Genomic DNA, 19,863 nt, shown 5'->3' with positions numbered 1-19,863 from the left:
GTGGGGAGACAGGACAAAGGGGATGGTGATAATGATTTAGAGTCTTGAACATACACCATAGAGAAGATGTGAAATAGCAAATATTGCCTGGGTAGTAAGATGAATGTGATAGCTGAAGACACGAACAGCATGGTGATAAAAGGAGCAGAGCTAAAACAAATGGATTGAGTACAGAGGTCTGCAGAGGGATGCGAGCCCTCTGCAGTGGCTGTGGGACAGTAGGGGAGGCCTCCCTCCCTGTCTGACCCCTCCCTGCTGCCTGGACCCCTCCCCAACCCTGTACATGAGGCCAATGGCATAAGTGGTGTCATACTAAGGTCTAGAAGAAACCAGGGTCCTGGCTGAAGAGACAGCTGGACTTCCCCCTTTCAAGAAATGCCATGAGAAAGAGAAAGGAAGAGAAAAGCTTTTTTACATTTGAAGCTGTTTGATGTTGGCTCTCCTGGTTGCACCAGCAGGGCATTTTGCTCTAATGGGAACAGAAAGAAACCTGCCATCATCTGCAGATGATGAGGCAAGCTCACAGAAAACCCAAAGAAACAATCAGCACAGCATTAGAAGTATTCAGAGAACTGACTCCGTGCACTCCCAAGTCCACTCATCCCCATGCACTGGTGTTTACCAATGAGAATACACAATAGAAAATGACATCATGCACAGTGTCGTCAAACCATGGCACAGGGAGGGTCCTGATTCACAACCATGACGCAAAACTTTCCTGGAGAACCATTCAAAACCCTGTGAAAAGACTTCTGGGAGTAAAAATGTTATGTCCATGGGTCTTCTGTTAATCTCACTCATGGAGAGAAGAGTGCACATAAGAAAGGAATACATTTTTTTCCTAAAATTAATAGATAAATTCCATGAAATAATGCTCAAATTCCCACAAGGAATATTAAAACAAAGTAGAACTCAATAAACCAATTCTATAAGACACGTGGGAGCATCAAAGCCCATGGCCAGCCAGCTCAACTTTGAGTAAGGCCAGCCCAAGGGTGGTGCTGGTGCTATGAGCCTCCCAGCCGAGGGCGGCAGACAGTGCGTCGGCACTGATCGCCTTCTCCGCTGCCCTCTCCCTGCCACTGGATGCAGCTCAGCCCTGCTGCCCTACAATGGGTGCTGGGCAGCTCCTGTAACACAGCGGCTGTGCTAAGCATTGAGGAAGTGCTAAGAGAATTATATTCACTTAAGGGTCAAACATCTAGTCATAGCAGAATTGGAATCAGCTGTGTTAGAAAAACCACAAATGTAAATTAGGGCTGAATTCCTAAAACCTTCTACACAGAAATCTGCTCTTCAGGGTGGAATTTCTACTGTTCTGAGAGCCAGGGAAAGGCTCGGGGGCTAGTTTTACTTGAGCCCTGAAAGATGGAGTGACATTAGAACTGGCACTGGATATATTGACTACAAAACAGGACAAAAGGCCTGGAGGAGGAATGGCGCTTCCTAGGCATGGTGTTAGCCAAGGTCTCACTGCGGGTCCCTGGAAGGTGCCCATAGGGGTAGTGCAGAGTCTGTCGAGGTCACCACGGGGGATGTGGACTTGAGGCAATGTTGTGAGACACAGTGGGATCACTGTCTGGACCCCAGGAATCGCACGATGGAGTACACGCCCTCCTCTGTCTTTGCTTGAGACTGCTCACGACCCCAGAATCCCAGATTACATGTTTGCAGCTAGTCACCTTGCCTTCTGCTGCTACTTGGCCTGAGGGTAGGTGAAATACTCCAGCACTTATTTCCTTTGGCAAAGGCAGGAAGGAATTTAAATTTCTTAAGCTCCTATAATGTGCAGGCTACTTTGTAAACCTTACAACACAACAGCTTCACCAGATCTCAGGAGACAGAAAAAATCATTCTGATTTTAGGGCACAGAATGCAAAGTGAAGGGTTTGGTTGAAGGCTAGGATTCTCATGTAGATCTAGCCAATCCTAATTTTGCATTTATTCTTTTTAACTTAAAACCTGACGAGAACCTCAAATCCTAAATTCTCTGAAGATGATTCAGAAAATGGGAAAACACAGGAGTTAGCTTTAGGGTTTTATTTTATGTTCTTTGACAGGTGACTTAACCTCTCTGAGCCTCAGAAATCTTATCACTAGATTGAAGACCCCATGCCAGTCATTATGAGTACTCTAAGATATTGAAAATGTTTTGTGGTCCCAAATGTGCTAAGTGAATATGGGCCATTGATTATCTCCAGAGACATTTCTCTTGACTGTTTCATCAGTTCTAACCCCAGGATTTCCAACACTTAAAATTTTACTCCGCCAGGCATGGTGGCATCCACCTGGAATTCCAGCACTTGGGAGGCTGAGGCAGGAGGATCACTGTGAGTTAGAGACCACCCTGGGCTACAAAGTGAGTTCCAGACCAGCCTGAAATGCATAGTGAGACCCTGTCTCAAAAAGACAAAAAAAAAAAAGATTCTACTCAACAAAAAATTACCAATTTGTATTCATTCCCCAAACATCTGTCAGGAAAGAACATATTTAATAACTGCTAATACACTGAAGTATTTTAGGTCTTTCAGTTCCAAATAATTTCACATGCATCCCAGGGACTTCTGGGAGCAGTTGTAAAAGCTGCGTCCAAGTGAGTAAAGCAGACGGAGGCTTTATTTTTAAATACACTGCCATTTGTTAAAACAGACTCGCTTCTGAAATTCCCCAGACACCTAAATCTTCAAAAAGAAAATCTGCCTTCTGAGCCTCCTGGAAGCTATGCAGGCATCTTCTAGGTCCTAGCGAGCAGCTGATTGCTGATCAGATGTGGGAGAAATCTTCCAGGTTCAACTTTGGGCAGTTTTTAATACCAAACACTAAGAGATGTTTGCGCTCAAATCTCCTACCATTGACATGGACCAGCTTCAGAAGAACAGAGGAAGAAAATCATAAGCAAAGGATAAGAGAGGGGAGACTTACAAGAAGGGGTCCGGATGAGCCTGTGGGTCCCTGGGTCTCTGGGACACCATCAGGACACTTGCCCATCATCTGCTAACTCACTGAGCCTGTTCAGTGTGGAGCATCCTCTGCTTACTGCAAAGCATGTTGGGTGGGTGCCTGGGGCCCCGTGGAGAGCGGGGCACACTGGTCCCTGCTGTCTGGGGATTGGTCCTGTGAGGGAGGCCAACTCGACACTAAGAGCAATTAGTTACTGATGGACATTGTGATGAATGCTGCACAGAAAGGTTTGGGCAGCACAAGTCATATAAAGGGTCCAGTTCCAGGCTGAGAAATCTAGAAGCCTTTCCAAAATGACAGGGAGGCAGGCAAAGAGAAAGACTGGAGAAAGATCTTGCCAAGGAAACTACCCATAGACGCAGAGCTCAGAATGAATCCAAGGCTCCTGGAGTGGAGGGGGACAGAGTGGAAGGTGGCTCTGCTTTCTGTTGGGAATGGCAGCAAAGCCATTCTAGCATCAGTTATGGCTAAAGATGACCCTTCATCTTCCTTCCTTTCCTCCTAATCAAGGGTCTGGATCCCAGGAAAGCCAGGCAAGGCCGGGGTGTGGTGGCATGACCTGAGAACTGCTAGCAGGTCACTGAAGGATTCAGCCCATGGTGCTGGTCTCCAAAGTTCCCTTTGTCTCCTTATCTTGGGAGACTACACAGTCTCCCCATGGCTTTCTTTGCCTCCAAGATTGTCCCTCTGAAAATCATTCTCCACCCAGCTCTCAGCGGATCTTTCTAAAGAGCAGCTCTAAGCAATTTTCTCACTTCCTTAAAAGCCTTTGATGACATACCCAAGTTCATAGCAGCACTATTCACAATAGCAGGGGTGTGGGGGGCAACCTAGATGTCCATCAGTGATGAATAATAGATAAACAAGACATAGTCTCTCCACACAGTGAAACAGCCCTCCGCCTTAAAATGGAAGGAAATTCCTTAACATGCCGCACTCCAGAAGAAGCTTGAAGATATTCTGCTAAGGGAAATAAGCCAGATGCACAGGGAAAAATCGTGTATGATTCCACTAATACGAGGTACCTAGAGTAGCCAAATTCATAGAGACAGAAAGTAGTATCGAAGTTTCCAGGGGCTAAGGGGCAAAGGAGAATGAGAGTTAATGTTTAATAGCTATGGAGCTTCTGTTAATGATAATGGGATAATGAAAACTGTTCTGGTAATGGATAGTGGTGATGGGTACACTACACTGGGAATGTACATAATGCCACAAAGGCAGATTCTTACAAATGAGTAAAATCCTAAAATGAAACAAACAAAACCTTGTGAAAGTTTCTCATGCCCTTTGGATGAGACCCAAGGTGCTCATGGCACTCTGGCTCCTCTCTGCCCATGCCACTGCCCACCAAGCCTCTGCCCTACACACTTTCCCTGTTGCCAACACTCTGCCTGTAGCTAATGCCCACACAGCCTGCAGCAGGGGACCTTACCAGGGGACCTTCCCTCACGCCTCCTCCTTTTCCTGAGCTGCCCTAAGATGCTCTTTTAAGCACAGTTTCTGTTTCAGTATTTGTACCCCTGCTCCAGTGACTACAAGCCTCCTATGAACTGGGCATGCATTATTTACTATGGAATTTCTAGCATTTAGTAAGTATCCCTGACCAATCAGATGCTTGGTGAAATTCAAAGCTAGTCAGTGACAGAACAATGGATGTTAGGGCTTGTGCTCAGCCAGCTGAGCTATTTCTTTGATCACAATTGCTGTCATCATCAACATCATGGTATCATCATTACCACTCAACCACCATCGTCACCTCCGTCTTCATCCAACAGGCACTTCTAACCACTGGGTAGAATCCGGACTCATATGAGTCCTGTTCTTGGCTTCCACTCACTGACAGGAACATCAAACCCTAGTGGGGCTCTCCCAGGAGACAGGGACACTTTGCCATCTAGCATTTCTAGCACTTTGAACACGAGTACAGAGCAGCCAGAGGAGCCCTTCAGGATCCTGCTACCACAAGTATCTGGAAAAATGGCCACAGTAGGAACCATGCTTGCCACAAAGTATAAGAGAAGAGCAGTTGAAACCAACTGGTGTCCAAAGGCTGGAAGAGCACTAGAGGGCAGAATGACGGCAGGGCACGCTACTCACCATCAGCAAGGCCCTCTGGAAAAGCCTGGGGCCAGTGGCTCTGGTCATAAGAAGATGGATGCTGGCCACATCTGCATCTCCACGGTCCGCTGCCAGGGAAACACGCCGAGGGTCCCCACCAAATGCTCCAATGTGGGTCTGCACCCAGGTCAGAGCTGCCACTTGGTCCAACAGTCCCCAATTGCCAGTCACCTCACTGGACCCTAGAGAAGAGGGAAAAGTGATTCACATTTTTGGATTTTGCAGCTTTGAATTTCGCAATCATGGTGTTGCCTATGCCAGGCGTGTGGCTTCTCCATGGGATCTGCGTGCTTGGTCCCTAGGTAAGGACAAGGGGCTCCACATACACTAAGGGGAACCGGGAAGACTAGGGGCTTTACAGTCAGACACAACCTGGCTTGCATGCCAGCTCTAGCCTTTGCTAGCTACTGCGGAAGAACCGAAGCCTATCAGCCTCTCCGAGCTACAGCTTTCCCATCTGTGATGGGCGAGTGCCATTCCTTGGCTGCTGCTTGGGTCAGAGTATGTGCTGAGTTCCACCACCTGGCTGGCCCATCGGGGAGGAGGAGGTGGGCCTGCCCAGTCCCAGACCTACGGCAAGTAGCTCTCTCCAACGTCAGCCGGGCCAGGCTGGGCTGTGATCCCAGTCTTTCCCACTGCCTCATCCTCAGGCCTTGAAGACTGGTATCTTTTTCTTTTTTTTCCTTAAATATAATTAATAACTATCTGTTGAAAGTCTTCTATTTATGTACTAAAATAATTCAGACAATGTAATTATTCAGATACAGAATGTAATTTTTCATAATTAGAATGTAATTATTATATATCTCAAACATATAGTAATAAACTATGCACCGAAAAAAAGTAAAAAAATCAAAAGCCCCTGAAACTCTACCCCAGTCCCTGGCAACTGCCCTTTTACCTTCTGTCTCTAAGAATTTGACCGTTCTAGGTACCTCATATAAGTGGAACCGTACAGTAAGGGGTGTGTGTGCGTGTGTGTGTGTGGCTTAACTTGTATAATATCCTTAAGGTTCAGGACAGCACACTGTAGCATGTATCTGAGTTTTCTTCCTTTTTAAGACTGAATAGTATCTCATGTATGCATACAACATATTCTGTTTATGCAGTCACACACTGGTGAGAAGGTGGCTTGCTTCCAACTATTGGCTACTGGATGATAAATAATGCAGTTAATAATGATGCTATGACCATGAGTGTACACAAGTTACTTATCTGTAGCCAGAGCATTTTTTAAAAATTTTTAAAAATTTTTTTTATTTTAAAGAAAATATCAAAATAACAAAATAAAAGCAACATAGACAAAAGCAAAACAACAGAAAAACAATAAAAATGATACAAAGTTTCATAATAAAATGACAGGAATTTAACAGTGGTTGTTATACTACATATTGTTATCTTCAGTGAAGTTGCTCAGATTACCAGATGTGTGAATGCGAGATCGATCAAACAATTAAAGAGAATTTAAAAAATAAAAAACATTAGAAGTGATACAGAGCTTCACTAAACAAGATGGTAGGGATTCACCAATGGTTGTTATATTGCATATAGTTGTCTTCACATCAGTTGTTCAGATTACCAGATATAAGCATGCAAAATTTGTCAAAAATGTAAGCATTAACTGTTCCTTTCAATACACCAATAAACATCAGCAGTGCAATTATCCCAGCTATCCTTCTATATACATATATATTATTTTATTTTTTTTTAAGAAAGACTAAAATGTTACTCAGAATATAAGCCATAGACAAAAAAGACTTACAGAAAAGAAACAGATAATAGCACAAAATGTTCTTATTAATAAACTAAGAGAAAATAGTAGTATAAATGAAACAAATTAACATATATGTTAAAATATTTTTGAAACAACTTAATAGAGAATTTGGAGAATTATTTAAATTTCTTCCTACTTCTCTACTATTTTGCTCTTTATTTATACAGTATAGGTATGTATTTTGAGCTTCTCATATAAAAGAAACCATGCAGTGTTTAAGCTTGTGTGTCTGACTTATTTCACTTAACATTATGTTCTCAAATTATATGTATTTGCCCACAAATGCCTCAAGTTTTTCTTTATGGTAGAGTAGAACTCATTGTGTGTAAATACCACATTTTCTTTATCCATTCATCAACACACTGTTTCCAAGATCTACCTATTACAAACTGTGCTGCTATAAACATGGGTATGCATATATCATTGCAATATGATGACTTCAGATCTTTTGGGAAGATACCTAGAAGAGGAATAGCTGGGTCAAATGGAATTTCTGTCTTTAGTTTTTTGAGACATCTCCCCACTGGTATCTGTAGTGCTTGTACTAGTTTACATTCTCAGCAGCAATGTAGAAGAGTTCCTTTTTCTTCTGATTCTCCCTAGCATTTGTTAGTTTTAGGTTTTTTTAAAGATAGTAATTCTTTGTGGGGTAGGATAAGTATCTCAATGTAGTTTTAATTTGCATTTCTCTTTTGGCCAGTGATGCTGAACATTTCTTCATTTATTTATTGGCTATCTACTTCTTCTGAGAAGTGTCTATTCATTTCATTTGTCATCAGTTCTTTTATCTTGGGGGTGTCTAAATATTTTTAGTTCTTTATATTCTGGATGTTTATACCCTAAACTAAATAAAATGAAAATAAATCAAAATCTAAATGTTAAAAAAGAAACAATTTGCTGAAAGATAAAAAAGGTAAAACTCTTGAATACTTGGGTGTCAGCAAGCACTTTCTGAACAGAGAACTCCAGTGGTACAAGAACTAGCACCAAGAATCAACAAATGAGATCATATCAAATTTAAAAGCTGCACATCAAAGGAAGCAGTCAACAGAGTGAGGAGACAATCTACAAAATGGGAAAAAATTTTGTCATTCCTCAGACAAAGGACTAACATCTAGTGCATTTATCTTTAAAGTAGGGATGAAAGTAACACCTACCTTATAGGGAGTTTGTGGAAAAGTAAACCAGTTAATAAGAATTTAACACAAAGAACTTCATGAAGCAACCACCTAGTGGATTTTTGTTATTTTTACTGGATCTAGGTGAGAAGGATTGAAATAGGCTTGGAGTCAAGGAAGCACTGGGACTGTATGTGGCCCTGGTGCACTGGAATGTAAAGCTAATGGAGATCATCCAAAAAAAGAAAGAAATGGTAAAAAAAATATAGTGAAAACATGTACTTCTCCTTGGCCTTTGGGAATACTCCATGCCACCACCTTCCTGAATGTCCTGTGAATCCAGTGCATGTTCCCTGTCAGTCTTCTCCATGAACTTGTTCTTCTCTATCAAACTTTGGAAACCCATGCCCCACTGTGATCTCATCTGAGGCTCACACCTTCTTTTATGACTCTGCCCTCAAAGACCCCTTCAGATCCCATGGCTACCATCACCACTGCACTTGATGACTCTTGGCTGTAGGACAGCAGTGCAGAGCCCTCCCTAAGATCCAGACCCCGCAGAAATCTCCGCAAGCCACCACAGCTATGATGGGCAGGATTCAGCATTAATCAGAAACTATTGACAAGACGCTATATTTCCAAATAATAGAAGAAGAGAGAAAAATCTTGCACGGTAATTGGCCAACCTGCATTCACAAAGCTGAAGAGAACACCAGCTCAGAGTTCCTAACAATACAAATTACTCTTCCAGCTGGAGAAATTTCCAGAATTTCTTCAAATGCTTTTCATGTTCTGCATCTGGTGAAGCCATTGTCTTGACATGATCCTCACCATGAGTTTTCCTGGATTGTCCCTGTGTTCCATTTCTCAGGATGAAAGTGTTTGCTTCCTCCAAGGTCTCAGGCAGCTCAGGAGAGCAGGGTGCCAACTGAGTATGACCAACTACTACAAGTCTGAGAAGGGACATTCATGGCCTGAACTGCCAGTAAAAATGGCAAGTGGAGAATAACCCTGACACTCATTTCCCATATGTCAACTTCCCACTGCATTACAAAAGAGTGCTGATGACATTCTGAGACCCACAGCCTCCTAGGAGGTCAGAGTGGGGTTGTTCAAGAAGACACCTGTCCAACAAGGATGAAACGGGCTTCCGCTGGATCCAGGCACTGCTGCGAGCCAGAGAGTCAGGATCCCAACCACAGGGCGCACAGCCCAGATGCATAAAGGAGGCAGGCAATGAACAGTAGTGGTATGAAGCCTCTCCTCCAGCCCTTTCCTTTACTCAGGAAGAAATAGAACCTTGTGAAACACATTATTTAGATGTGAGTAGTGAATGTAAGATCAAGCTGGAGCCCAAATCCTAAATCACCATCAAACTGTTTGTTCTTCCATTCAAGGACAGCAGAACCCCTCAGGACACTGTGCATGCCCAGCAACAATGAGGTCATAGCAACGTGCGGTTACTGGGGGCGGCCTGGCCGTCTGTCTGGTTCCCCAGCCAAAGCACACTTCCCCTGGCCCCACATCCTGCAGGAGGCTGGAAGGCCTATTGTCCCCGTCTCCCTCTCTATCCCTGCACCCACTCACTGTTTTCAATCCCCTCACAGTTGCCTATGGGCCAGACACCCTTGCCCCATCTGCAGGGCCTGGACTAGGGGAAATGGCCTCCTCCAGTCTGCCTCTAGCCCCTCACTTCCTCTCTGATTTCTCATCTCCACAGGAACCAAGTCCTCTTTTTTATACTGGGTTTGGTTCATCTGTCTTCAGCAGATAGCGTAAGTTTGTCTCACTGGCCTCAGCCCTGATAGGTCCTTTGCTTGTCATCTTTCACCTGTATCTTCTCAAATGTAGCTCTTCTGGTATGTGGGGCTCCCAGGGGACCATTTGTGATCTGTGCCACAGCAACAGATGCTGTGTACCTTTTCAGGGAGGCTGATGGCAGGAACCACTGCCTGCCTGATTCAGGGAGCATCAGGGGCTGCTGCTGAGGATAGGGCAGTGGCTTTATGCTGGCCACAGCCAGGTGCTGGGCTGAAAATGACAAAAGTCCAGTCCTTCCTGGGAAGAGTCCCTGTCTATCTAGGGGCAGAGAGGGAGAACTAATACATGTCAGACCACAAGTGCCAGGCAAGTGCCAGGGCTGGCCTTTCAGGGCAGCTGTCTTGGAGGAGCCACTCCACAAGCCCTAGCATCTTGCACTCATGGACAACAGGCTGCCATGGGTCACAGAAGGAAGGGCAAAGACCTGCATAGAGCACTGGCCCTGCAGAGTAACTCCAGGACCCTGCTCCACTCAGAGGCAAAGCTTGCATGTTCTGCCAGATTCAGCTGAGGCTGGCACACAAAGTGGCCCAGCAATTTTCCAGACCTGTGTTCTAAACTACAGGTTTAATTACTTACAATGAAAAAGGGGGGGGGAATGAACGGCTAGAGCACAAGGAAGTTGGAGGATACTAAAACTATTCTATAGGAGACTGTAATAGTAGGTACACAGCATCACACACTTGGCAAAACCCAGAGAATGTACATTAAGTGAGCCAGGACATAAACCATGCACTTCAGAGAATAATCATGTATCACTATTGGTTATAACTCCTGTGCCATAAAAAAGGTGTTAATAATAGAGGAAACCTAAGGCAGGGAGAAAAAGACATGGGAACACTCATGCTCAGTTTTTCTGTGCACTTTGAAAATTGCTCTAAATAATAAAATCTGTGATTTCTTTCAATGGAAAGGCAAGTTTTGCCTACATCACAGTTTTACTGGGGAAATTAAGAGAGCTGCAAGGCCCATCCCTTTCTCCTTCCATGGGACGGCTGTCCTGCAGGGAGGGCAGCCACTTCCGTGCACATCCAGAGCTTGCCACAGACCTGTCTGTGACAGGTAGAAGCCCTCGGTGACAGAGGCCTCCATATGTCTCAACTCTGGGGCTCCACACTGCCACGGTCTCTGTGCCTTGGTTTCAAGCTGGCCTGAGAAACAGCGATGTCTTTGTTTCCTCTCCATGCTGAGGGGCAGGGCGGCAGGCTGTCAGACACCCAAAGGCTCAGGACGTGGGATGTGCCAGGAGGTCCAGGGAGCAAGCAAAGCCAGGGGACTGTGGCTAAATGAAGGCACAAGACAGATCCAAAGACAACAGAATCCAGAGGGCACTTCTGGACTCTGAGGAAAAACTACAGTGCAGGAACAGTGCATGTTTCTTGTTGCTGGTGTGTGACTGGAAGAGATTAAAGAACTTCTGGCACCTCTGACTGCGCTGACAAAGCCCCTCCACCTTTCTCTGAGCCTCCCTGTTTCCTCTGAGACCTGGCACATGGTTCTGCCTCACAGAGCTGCCATGAGAACCAAGCAAGGCAGCCCCAGCAAAACACCTGGTAAAGAAAAGTGCTCCAGGGCCATAACTTCCCCTGTCTCTTATTGATAGTTTTTCCTTGGAGAAAAAATGAACAGGCAGTGTTAGTACAAGTCAGGAATGAGAGGGCTTGGGAGTTCTGGAAGCTTCCATTGCTACCACAAGCTGCCCATGCTGGTAACCAGAACAAGTCTGCAACTCCAGCAAGCGTAGGAATTCTCACTAAGACTGCAGTCCTGAAATCATAATCCACGTATCCCTCAGGGACAGATAACATATGGAAACTCACTCTCTTCTGTCTGGAAATGTCCTAAGCCAAAGTCAGCCATGTCTAGGGAAAAATTCCCTGGGACCAACGTCAACTCACAGAGCTTTGGATGTCACCTGCCTCACCAGGGACAGGGGCTGCTGGCAACATACTCTTGTCAGACTTGCATATGGAGTGAGGACAGAAAGGCCAGCTCAGGGGAAGGGGCCCTCCTTAAAGAAGAAAATAAATTCGCATGTGAAGAATTCTTATACTCTCCCAAATTTTACAGAAAACCTAAGTTACCATAGTTTTTTCTCACCCTCATGCAACATCAGACAGAAAATGGAGAGCCAAGACAAAGGAAACCACACATAGCCATTGGCTCCCAGCTGCCCGGGCTCCCCCAGGAAAATTTAATTCTGCTCTTCATCCATGTCTCCCACATGGACATTGGACCGTGCACTGCTTTAACCTGCTGCCCATTTCCATAGGCTAAGACTCTTCTTGTTTACTGTCTAACCTAGAATTTTCTTTGTAGTTCTCAAGGTCTTGTGCCACTGGTCTACTCAGACCTCACTCCTCAGCACCCCTGGGCTTCTGCTCATGCTGGGTGTCCATCTACAACAAAGCCCTCTAGTCTTGTCCAGCTTGCTGGTCTTTCTACCTCCTGCTTACCTGCCTGTGCTGAGCTCATTAAGGTATCTCAAGTCTAAATTAGATCCTTGGGAAATGCAGTGGGATCTCAGCCTTTGTCCTTGGGGACTTAGAAACACTTTCACTATCTCCAAATCCCTCTCACATGTATTCTGTTACTTGAGACTCCTACTAACTCTGGACTCCCATTTTACAGAGGAGAAAGCAAATGCTGGGAGGAGAAAAGGGTTTGGTGTACAGTCACATGGCCAGTGACGGGCAGAGCTGGCCCTTGGCTCTTTGGATTCTGAGCAATATTTCCACCCCTCTCCTCATTCCCAGTGAGCTCTTAACCATAGGTAGTGGCAGAGGTGGGAGAAGATGTGCGTGGATGGAAAGTGTTTGTGTCAGAGAATGGAGAGCACAGCCAGGGTGATGAACAGGTTTAGGGGACCCAAATTCAAAGAAGGTAGGAGTCACTGTTCACACATCCCTCACCCCAAGTCCCAAAGCTTCCCTGTACAGAGGAGCATAGGCCATTCCTCAGCATTGCCCAGGAAAAGGCAGGTCTGGGTGAAGTCTGGCTCTGACATTCCTAACCCTATAACCTTGTGTCCTTTATTTTCTCTTCTAAACACACACACACACACACACACACACACACACACACACACACACACACACACAATGTGCTTGGACCAGTTTAAGACACAGTAAATTCTCAATAAGTGCAATTACTATTCTCACCTAGGGGTATTAGCACCACTGGAGGAGGATGTAAACAGGCCAGAATTTCTACTGTGCATCAAGCAAGATGTAGGAGAAGCCAAAGCAGCAAGGCTCTGAGGCTTGGAGAAGAAATGGGTGGCACAGGCAGGGAGGCCGCCTCAGCTGGGCAGGCAGCAGCCCAATGCTATAGTCATTGACTTTTCCTCAAATGCTCGAGTACTAAAGGTTTTGTCCCAGATGGCACTATGGGGAGGCAGGGGCCTTTGGTGCCCCTAGATCACTGGATGTGAGCCCTTGAAGGGAATGTGGCATTGTGGGTTCCTACTCTTCTCCTTCACTTCCTGCTCATGAGGTGAGCATCACACTCTGCTGCTTGTTGCTGCAGTGACTTGCTGCCTTGCCACAGGCCCAACTGGTCATGGACCAGATCCTCCAAAATCATAAGCCTAAACAAACTTTCCCTCTTATAACTCAAGACCATACTCCTAAGTGAAATAGATCAGACCCATATGTGTAAACATCATATTGCCTCACTAGCATGAAAAACTGAGCAAGTAAATAAGATCCAAAATGTACAATAGAGATTGTGAATTGGTGAGAAACTGTTCAAAAGAAAAGAGAAACTCTGATGGGGGAAAGAAGGAAGAGAAAAAGAAAAAATATATTTATACACAAGATAGTTAAGATAGCTATACAGCTAGCTTCTCTTAGTTCAATGAAAAGAAGTTTGTGCTAATATTGTTTGGGCAAGATTTCATGCCTATGTCTTGTACTCTGAATAACTATTTGTGAAGACAATACACAATGTATTAATTATTGTAACTCTCCTACTACCCAGGTTGGAAATTCTGTTTTATTTTTATTTTTTTGTCTTTAAAATAAAAAAAATCTCAGGTATTTTGCTATAGTAACAGAAAGCTGACCAACACATCCATTGATGCCACCAACTCACCAGAACTCAGGAAGCCGAAGACACCTGCTCGATAGTTGGCAGTAACCACAATGAGGTTGCCAACAGCAGCCAGAAAGGAGCCATCGAGTGTCAGCTGTCCTTTGTTGACTTCCTCCTCCATAGTGTTGTGGAAGAACACCAGCACTGATGCGTTGGGGGCCTGAGGGGATTGGAAAAGGGGAGGGGAGCTTGAGGCTGGCCTGTTTTCACGAGGCCCCACACTGTACATCTACACAGCTTCTGTTGTTAACCCTGTCTGAAGGGCACTTAGCCCTATACAGTGGCCTGAATTGTGTCCCCCATCCCATTCATGCACTGAAGCTCCAACTCCTGGCAGCTCAGAGTGTAACTGTATTTGGAGACAGAGAAATAAAAGAATTAAAGAGGTGATTAACATGAAATGTGCTGCTGTGTGTGGGGTTCAACCCCATTTGGCTGGTGTCCTTATAAGAGGGAGTTTGGATCCAGACACACAGAGAGAAGGCCATGAGAAGACACCAGAGACAACCATTTGCAAGCTAAGCAGAGAGGCCTCAGAGAAAACTAGCCCTACATCACCTTGACCTTGGAGTTCCAGCCTCCAGAATTATAGGCAATAAATCATGTGGGTTAAGGCACCCAGTCCGCAGTACTTATCAACTACTGAGCCCTGGTGCACAGATACAGAAACTGAGGTTCACAGAAAGCAAGGCACTGTGTGCTCACTGCAGTGCATATGGCGCCACACCAGCACCCAGGTCTGGCCTTCTTCTATTGCAAAAGATGTCTTTGGGTCCCCAGTAACACCATTCTGTGCCAAGTCCCCACCTTGGTAACTTATGGCTGGCTTATGAAGCAGCTACTCAGGGCTGGCACTGTTTTGTTTACATGTCTTACTCATTTGATCCTCACATAGCTCAATGCAGATACCATATTATTATCATCATCACCACCTTTGACAGACAAGAATACTGAAGCTTAGCACTGTTATATAGCTCATCAGAGCTCACACATCCAGGACGTAGAGGGCTGGGCTTTGAACCTAAGCTAAGCTTTTCATATTAGAATTTTAAGTGGCATCTGAGGGATCTGACGCCCTCCTCAAGCAGCACTGACGACTGGTGTCCTGTGCAAGGTCCTGCCTCCGTGAGCAGCGACTTCTCCACTTTAGGTATAATGGGTGTGGCACACACAGGATTCTACCAACTTTTTGCCATGGCTGACCTTGGTTTGGCCCTCCCTCTGTGAAGACTGTGCAAAGCTCCTGCACCTGGAAGTCTATCAGCTCTTCCACCCATGAGACAGCTGCCACAAGGGCCATAAGCACCCTCATTGAAGAGATAGAAACCAAAACTCAGAGTGCTGGGGTATTCAGTTAAGACACCCAATGCGGAAGGGTCAACTCAGCACCCAGCCCTGTCCTCTCCTCCCTCACATTCTCCCTGGCACATTCCTTGGTGATGCTCCAGCTCAAATACCCCCACTGGGCAGAGCTGTGGATTCTTCAACGACAAGACCCTTTAAGGCCACAGGTAAGGCCAGTGTAGGAGGTTTGGTTTCATTCAATGGGGTCCTCGGTCCTCGGAATGTCCTCGGACACTCAATGGGGTCCTGTCAGGGACAGGATCTATATTTCCTAAATGCTTTGAGTGATTTTACTGGATAATTGTGCCAGCTTGAGAGAAGGATGCTGGGCCATTGTCTGTCACTGTTGATAACAGAGATAAGGCACAGAGGTTCCAGGCTCAGCCACCCCTATGGCAGAAAGGCTAGTGTCAGGACACTGGTGCTCCCCCAAAGGGCTTGTCACTACACCCCAGCCCTGCCTATCCTTGCCATGGCCAGCACTCCTCCCCAAGGCCAAGCCGGGGCCATAGGAATAGCTCAGGACAAAAGGGCCAAGCTCTTATTGTCTGGAAACTTCCCTAAGGGGAGGAACACTGGATCTGGAGTCAAGACCCAGGAGCCAAACTTCCACTGTCAGCAGGGTGTCCTTAAATTACTTAGCCTCTCAGCTTTAACGTCTGTACCTTCACAACAGAGGACAATCTATCTGTCTACATTTTATCAATTTACCATCCAACCATCCAGCATCTCCTCTTCTAGAATTCATGAGAAGGCCAAAGGCTATTTCTCTTGCTACTTTCAGAAAAAGTAGCTGGGACACACAAATGTGAATTACCTCCTCCAGGTCAGTGAGGGAGCAGCAGGTAGCAGGGCTGGTTTGGACTTAATCCAGCACTGCAGGTTTATGGTGAGACTAGCACTGCGCAGAATGGCAGTATCACCCTATCATCCGCCTCATGCAAGGCTCCATATTTCTATTAATGCAGCCAATGAGAGCTTGCAGAGTTTTGGCAGTCTATTATGAAGCTCATTCTCCAAACACAAGCCTAGCAGAGCCCAGGGGAGGTGAGCAGAGAGCTTTGGCAGCTATGGGGATAGGGCATTTTCTAACAGGAGAGCTTTCAAGGCAAATACAGCAGGTGCAGTGGAACTCACCAGGTGGTCTGGGACAAACACATTGAGATACAAGCAATCTTCACTGACTCCAGGGGGCGTGGGTGTGCGGATGCCTGGCAGCCAGCAGCTGGCCCTGAAGAGGACAGACCAGGTGAGTTGCAATAGAAATAACCAAGGAAGCAAACTCCATCTGCCTCCCCATCTACCTCCACAGCAAAGCCCACAGCTGTACTCCAAGGCCTGGCTTCCTACCTGCTCTGTGGCAACTCCCTCAGGATATGGGCGAAGTCAGAGAATGAAAGGCATAGAGTGGCTAGACCTGTCTCTGTCCAGCAGCCCATGGAGGAACATCTCCCAGGGACAACATGCTGACCCCAATGCAAGTGTACTGATCCCTCAGCTGAGATAGAGAAGGGGACATTGGGTACTGTCAGGATGTTGGACTTCTGTCAGCAGGTTGCAGACTCTGCTAGACTAAGGATCTGCCCTGCCTTCTACACAGCACAAAGTGCTAGGGGACAGAACCAGCATCTCACAGACAGTTTGAGTATCCATGGTGCAAGAGTAGAGACCATATCTGGGTCCCTGCATAACTGCAGCATCAGGGTCATTTTCCCCAAAGGCCAACTCAGTCATTGCCCACATTGTACTATCCCAGGGCTACAATGACCCAAGGTCTCCACTCACTCACTACTCAGGACCCACTGGACCCCATCACCTCATCTGTTCCCCAAGTACAGCCAACGGTAAGTTTTTCTAATTTGTATTTATTCTTATTTCCCAATGGTGGAACAGACTTGGATCCAAGCCTCTATGTGTCACTACTGTCACTGTCACCGTTTAGGCTACCACTGCTTTTCATGGGATAACTTCAAGAGTTGCCTAGCTCAGACCTTGCCTGGCCATGGGCCTGGGAACCTGCTCAGCATTCCAGCTGGCTGCAGTACTGGACAGGGAGGGTACCACTGCCACGAGACAGAGCTACAGGACAGGGATGCCTGCGGGAGACCAGTCAGGGGTAGGAAGGCAACCATGGGCACTGTTTCTAGGGCCTGAATGAACTTTAATTACAAACCATCACAAAGATCATTCCCCAGTAATTACCTATTTAAAATGAAAAATTTCAATGGAGGAAATCATAGGATATGAGTGCTTATAGAAAAAGAAAACTTATAATATTCTACCAATCAGAGGAAAACAAGTCTTACATTGTTTCATTGGCTCACTTACTTTTCCTACAATGCTGCATTTTCTTTCTAGCACCATTAAAGTCAGATGTCACCATGGGGTTGAGATAATCACTGTGGAACTGTGCAAGGGGACATGTACCTGGTCTCCAGAATGGCCCATGGGAACCTGCCTGCAGATGCTTTCACAGCCGTACTGTCCTGGATCAATGTCCAGGGAGACCTTAGAAGATACACACTGGAGAAGGTAGAGCCTCCATTGGCCTGGATCCCTGAATCCCCACAAGGGGCAGAGCACACAGGTCTATCCATCCCCACAGAGAGCTGACATGAGCAAAATTGTGTGGGGCACTGATACTGAGGGGTGCCTCTGGGACAGCGCTTAATTGCATTTTAAGTAACAACCCCCCCATCCATTGCTCAAATCAGAATTCATGGCTCTGCTACCAAGTCACCAAAGATGCACACTCCACATGCCCTACCTTGGCTTAGTGGCATCCCAAGAGCCTGTCCAATTCAAGGGCTCTGGTGGCCGGAAGCGGTTGTCTGCCAGCGGTGGGGAGGCATAGGGAACTCCAAGGAACTGGTCCACTTGCTTCCATGCAGTGCCCACCTGAACGGCCTTGGACCTGCCCTGTAGCCGGCCATGAGGGGCTATGGGCACAGAAGGCACAGACCCTGCCTCTAAGCTGAACAAAGGGGTGCCTGGGGAAAGAGGAAAAGGGGAGGTAGCTGTTAGCGTTCAGGTTGCCAGCTTCCTGAGTAGCTTCAAGCAAAAGACTCATGCTCCCCATACCTTGAAAATGTCAGTAGTCCATTCAGACCCTAGAACGTAGGACTAGTCAAGTTAGCTTTCAACAACAAATAGCAGAACCTACTAATCTTTATTTGGCACCAGATGTGTGGGGAGGATGGCACTGATCCCCCCTAATGTTCACTGTCTCCTGGACTCTCAGTGCCATTGAGAAGGAGGTGCTAAGTCACACCCTACCTTTCACCCCACACCCTGGGCATGGGACACTGGGCACACATAATCAGTGCTGGCCTGGAGAAGAGCCCTGTTGTCAAACATAACAATTTCTGTGAGAAAGTATATGGATTGTTTATACTAAGAGGGATGAATAAAGAATATAATTTTCAAGATTTTGCTATGACAAATTGTGCTGCTATAAACCTGGGTGCAAATACATTGCTATGGTATGATGTTTTTAGTTTTTGGAGAAAATACTCAAAAGGGGAATAGCTAGGTTAAATGGGACCTCTAATCCTAGTTTTTGGAGGAATAGCAAAATCTTGGAAACAACCCAAATGTTCATCAACCAAGGAATGGATAAAAAAGAGGTGGTATTTTTATGCAATGGAGTACTATTCAGCTATAAAGAAGGATATACTTGAGATGTTTATAGGGAAATGGATGTGATTTGAGTCCATACTTAAAAATAAAATAAATCAGTCTCACATGTGTAAACATCACATTGTCTCCACAGTGTAAGAAGCTGAAAAAGTAAATATGAGCCAGAATGTATAATAGATATTGTGAAATGAGAAGAAAATGTTCAAAAGGAGAAAGAAACTAGAATGGGGGAAAGGAGAAAAGAAGAAAGGGAAAAGGAGAAAAATACATATATACACACACACATGCACACACAAGATAGTTTAGATAGGCCAGGGATATAGCTCAGTGGCACAAGCACCTGTCTGGTAAGTGCAAGGTCCTGAGTTTGATTACAGGTACACACACACACAAAAACGGATAGTTAAGATAGTTATCTGACTGATTGTATTAGCTCATTGAAAAGAAAGGTTTACGCCTATATTGCTTGATCAGTTTTTCATGCCTGTATCCTGTAATATGAGCAACAACTTTGAAGATAACAATACACAATATACTAACAATTGTTACCCTCCTACGATATTGTTTTGAAATTTAAGAAAACAAGAATAATGAGTGCCAAACCAGCACTGCAAAGAGTACTAAAAGATATTCTAGACAGAGAAAAATCTGACTGCAATTTCAAGAACAGTAGAAAGGAACCATCAAGAATAGCAAGCTAGTAAACAGGTAGAAAAAGTAGGAAACCAATGCAAGTAAATAACATGACAAAGATAAATCAACATATATAGGTTACTACCATAAATGGCCTCAATTCACCAGTCAAAAGAAACAGACTGGCAGAGTGGATTAAAATACAAAATCGACCAATGTGCTGTATACAGGAAACATATTTTACTCAAAAGGAAATCCATAGACTGAAAGTCAAAGGATGGAAAACAATCCTCCATGTAACAGGAACCCAGAAAAAAGCAGGTGTAGCTATTCTGTTTGCAGACAATGTAAACTTCAAAC

At 45.4% G+C, this 19,863-nt stretch overlaps 1 protein-coding gene across 1 annotated transcript in view; it reads right to left on the bottom strand.

Moving 5' to 3' along the window:
- The window catches only part of Tg (thyroglobulin), a 216,191-nt gene that overhangs the window by 82,728 nt on the left and 113,600 nt on the right, over positions 1-19,863 (bottom strand). Inside the window, exons 38-41 of the mRNA XM_005398023.1 lie at positions 17,999-18,221; positions 16,369-16,462; positions 13,888-14,047; positions 5,059-5,261 (exon numbers count right to left, since the gene is read on the bottom strand). Coding sequence (XP_005398080.1) covers positions 5,059-5,261; positions 13,888-14,047; positions 16,369-16,462; positions 17,999-18,221 — 680 coding nt within the window. The remainder of the gene's footprint in view (positions 1-5,058; positions 5,262-13,887; positions 14,048-16,368; positions 16,463-17,998; positions 18,222-19,863) is intronic.

This window comes from Chinchilla lanigera, unplaced genomic scaffold (assembly GCF_000276665.1).
Source record: "Chinchilla lanigera isolate Chin_1 unplaced genomic scaffold, ChiLan1.0 scaffold00060, whole genome shotgun sequence".
Classification (NCBI taxonomy): Eukaryota; Metazoa; Chordata; class Mammalia; order Rodentia; family Chinchillidae; genus Chinchilla; species Chinchilla lanigera.
This window is presented reverse-complemented; position numbering and strand designations above follow the sequence as displayed.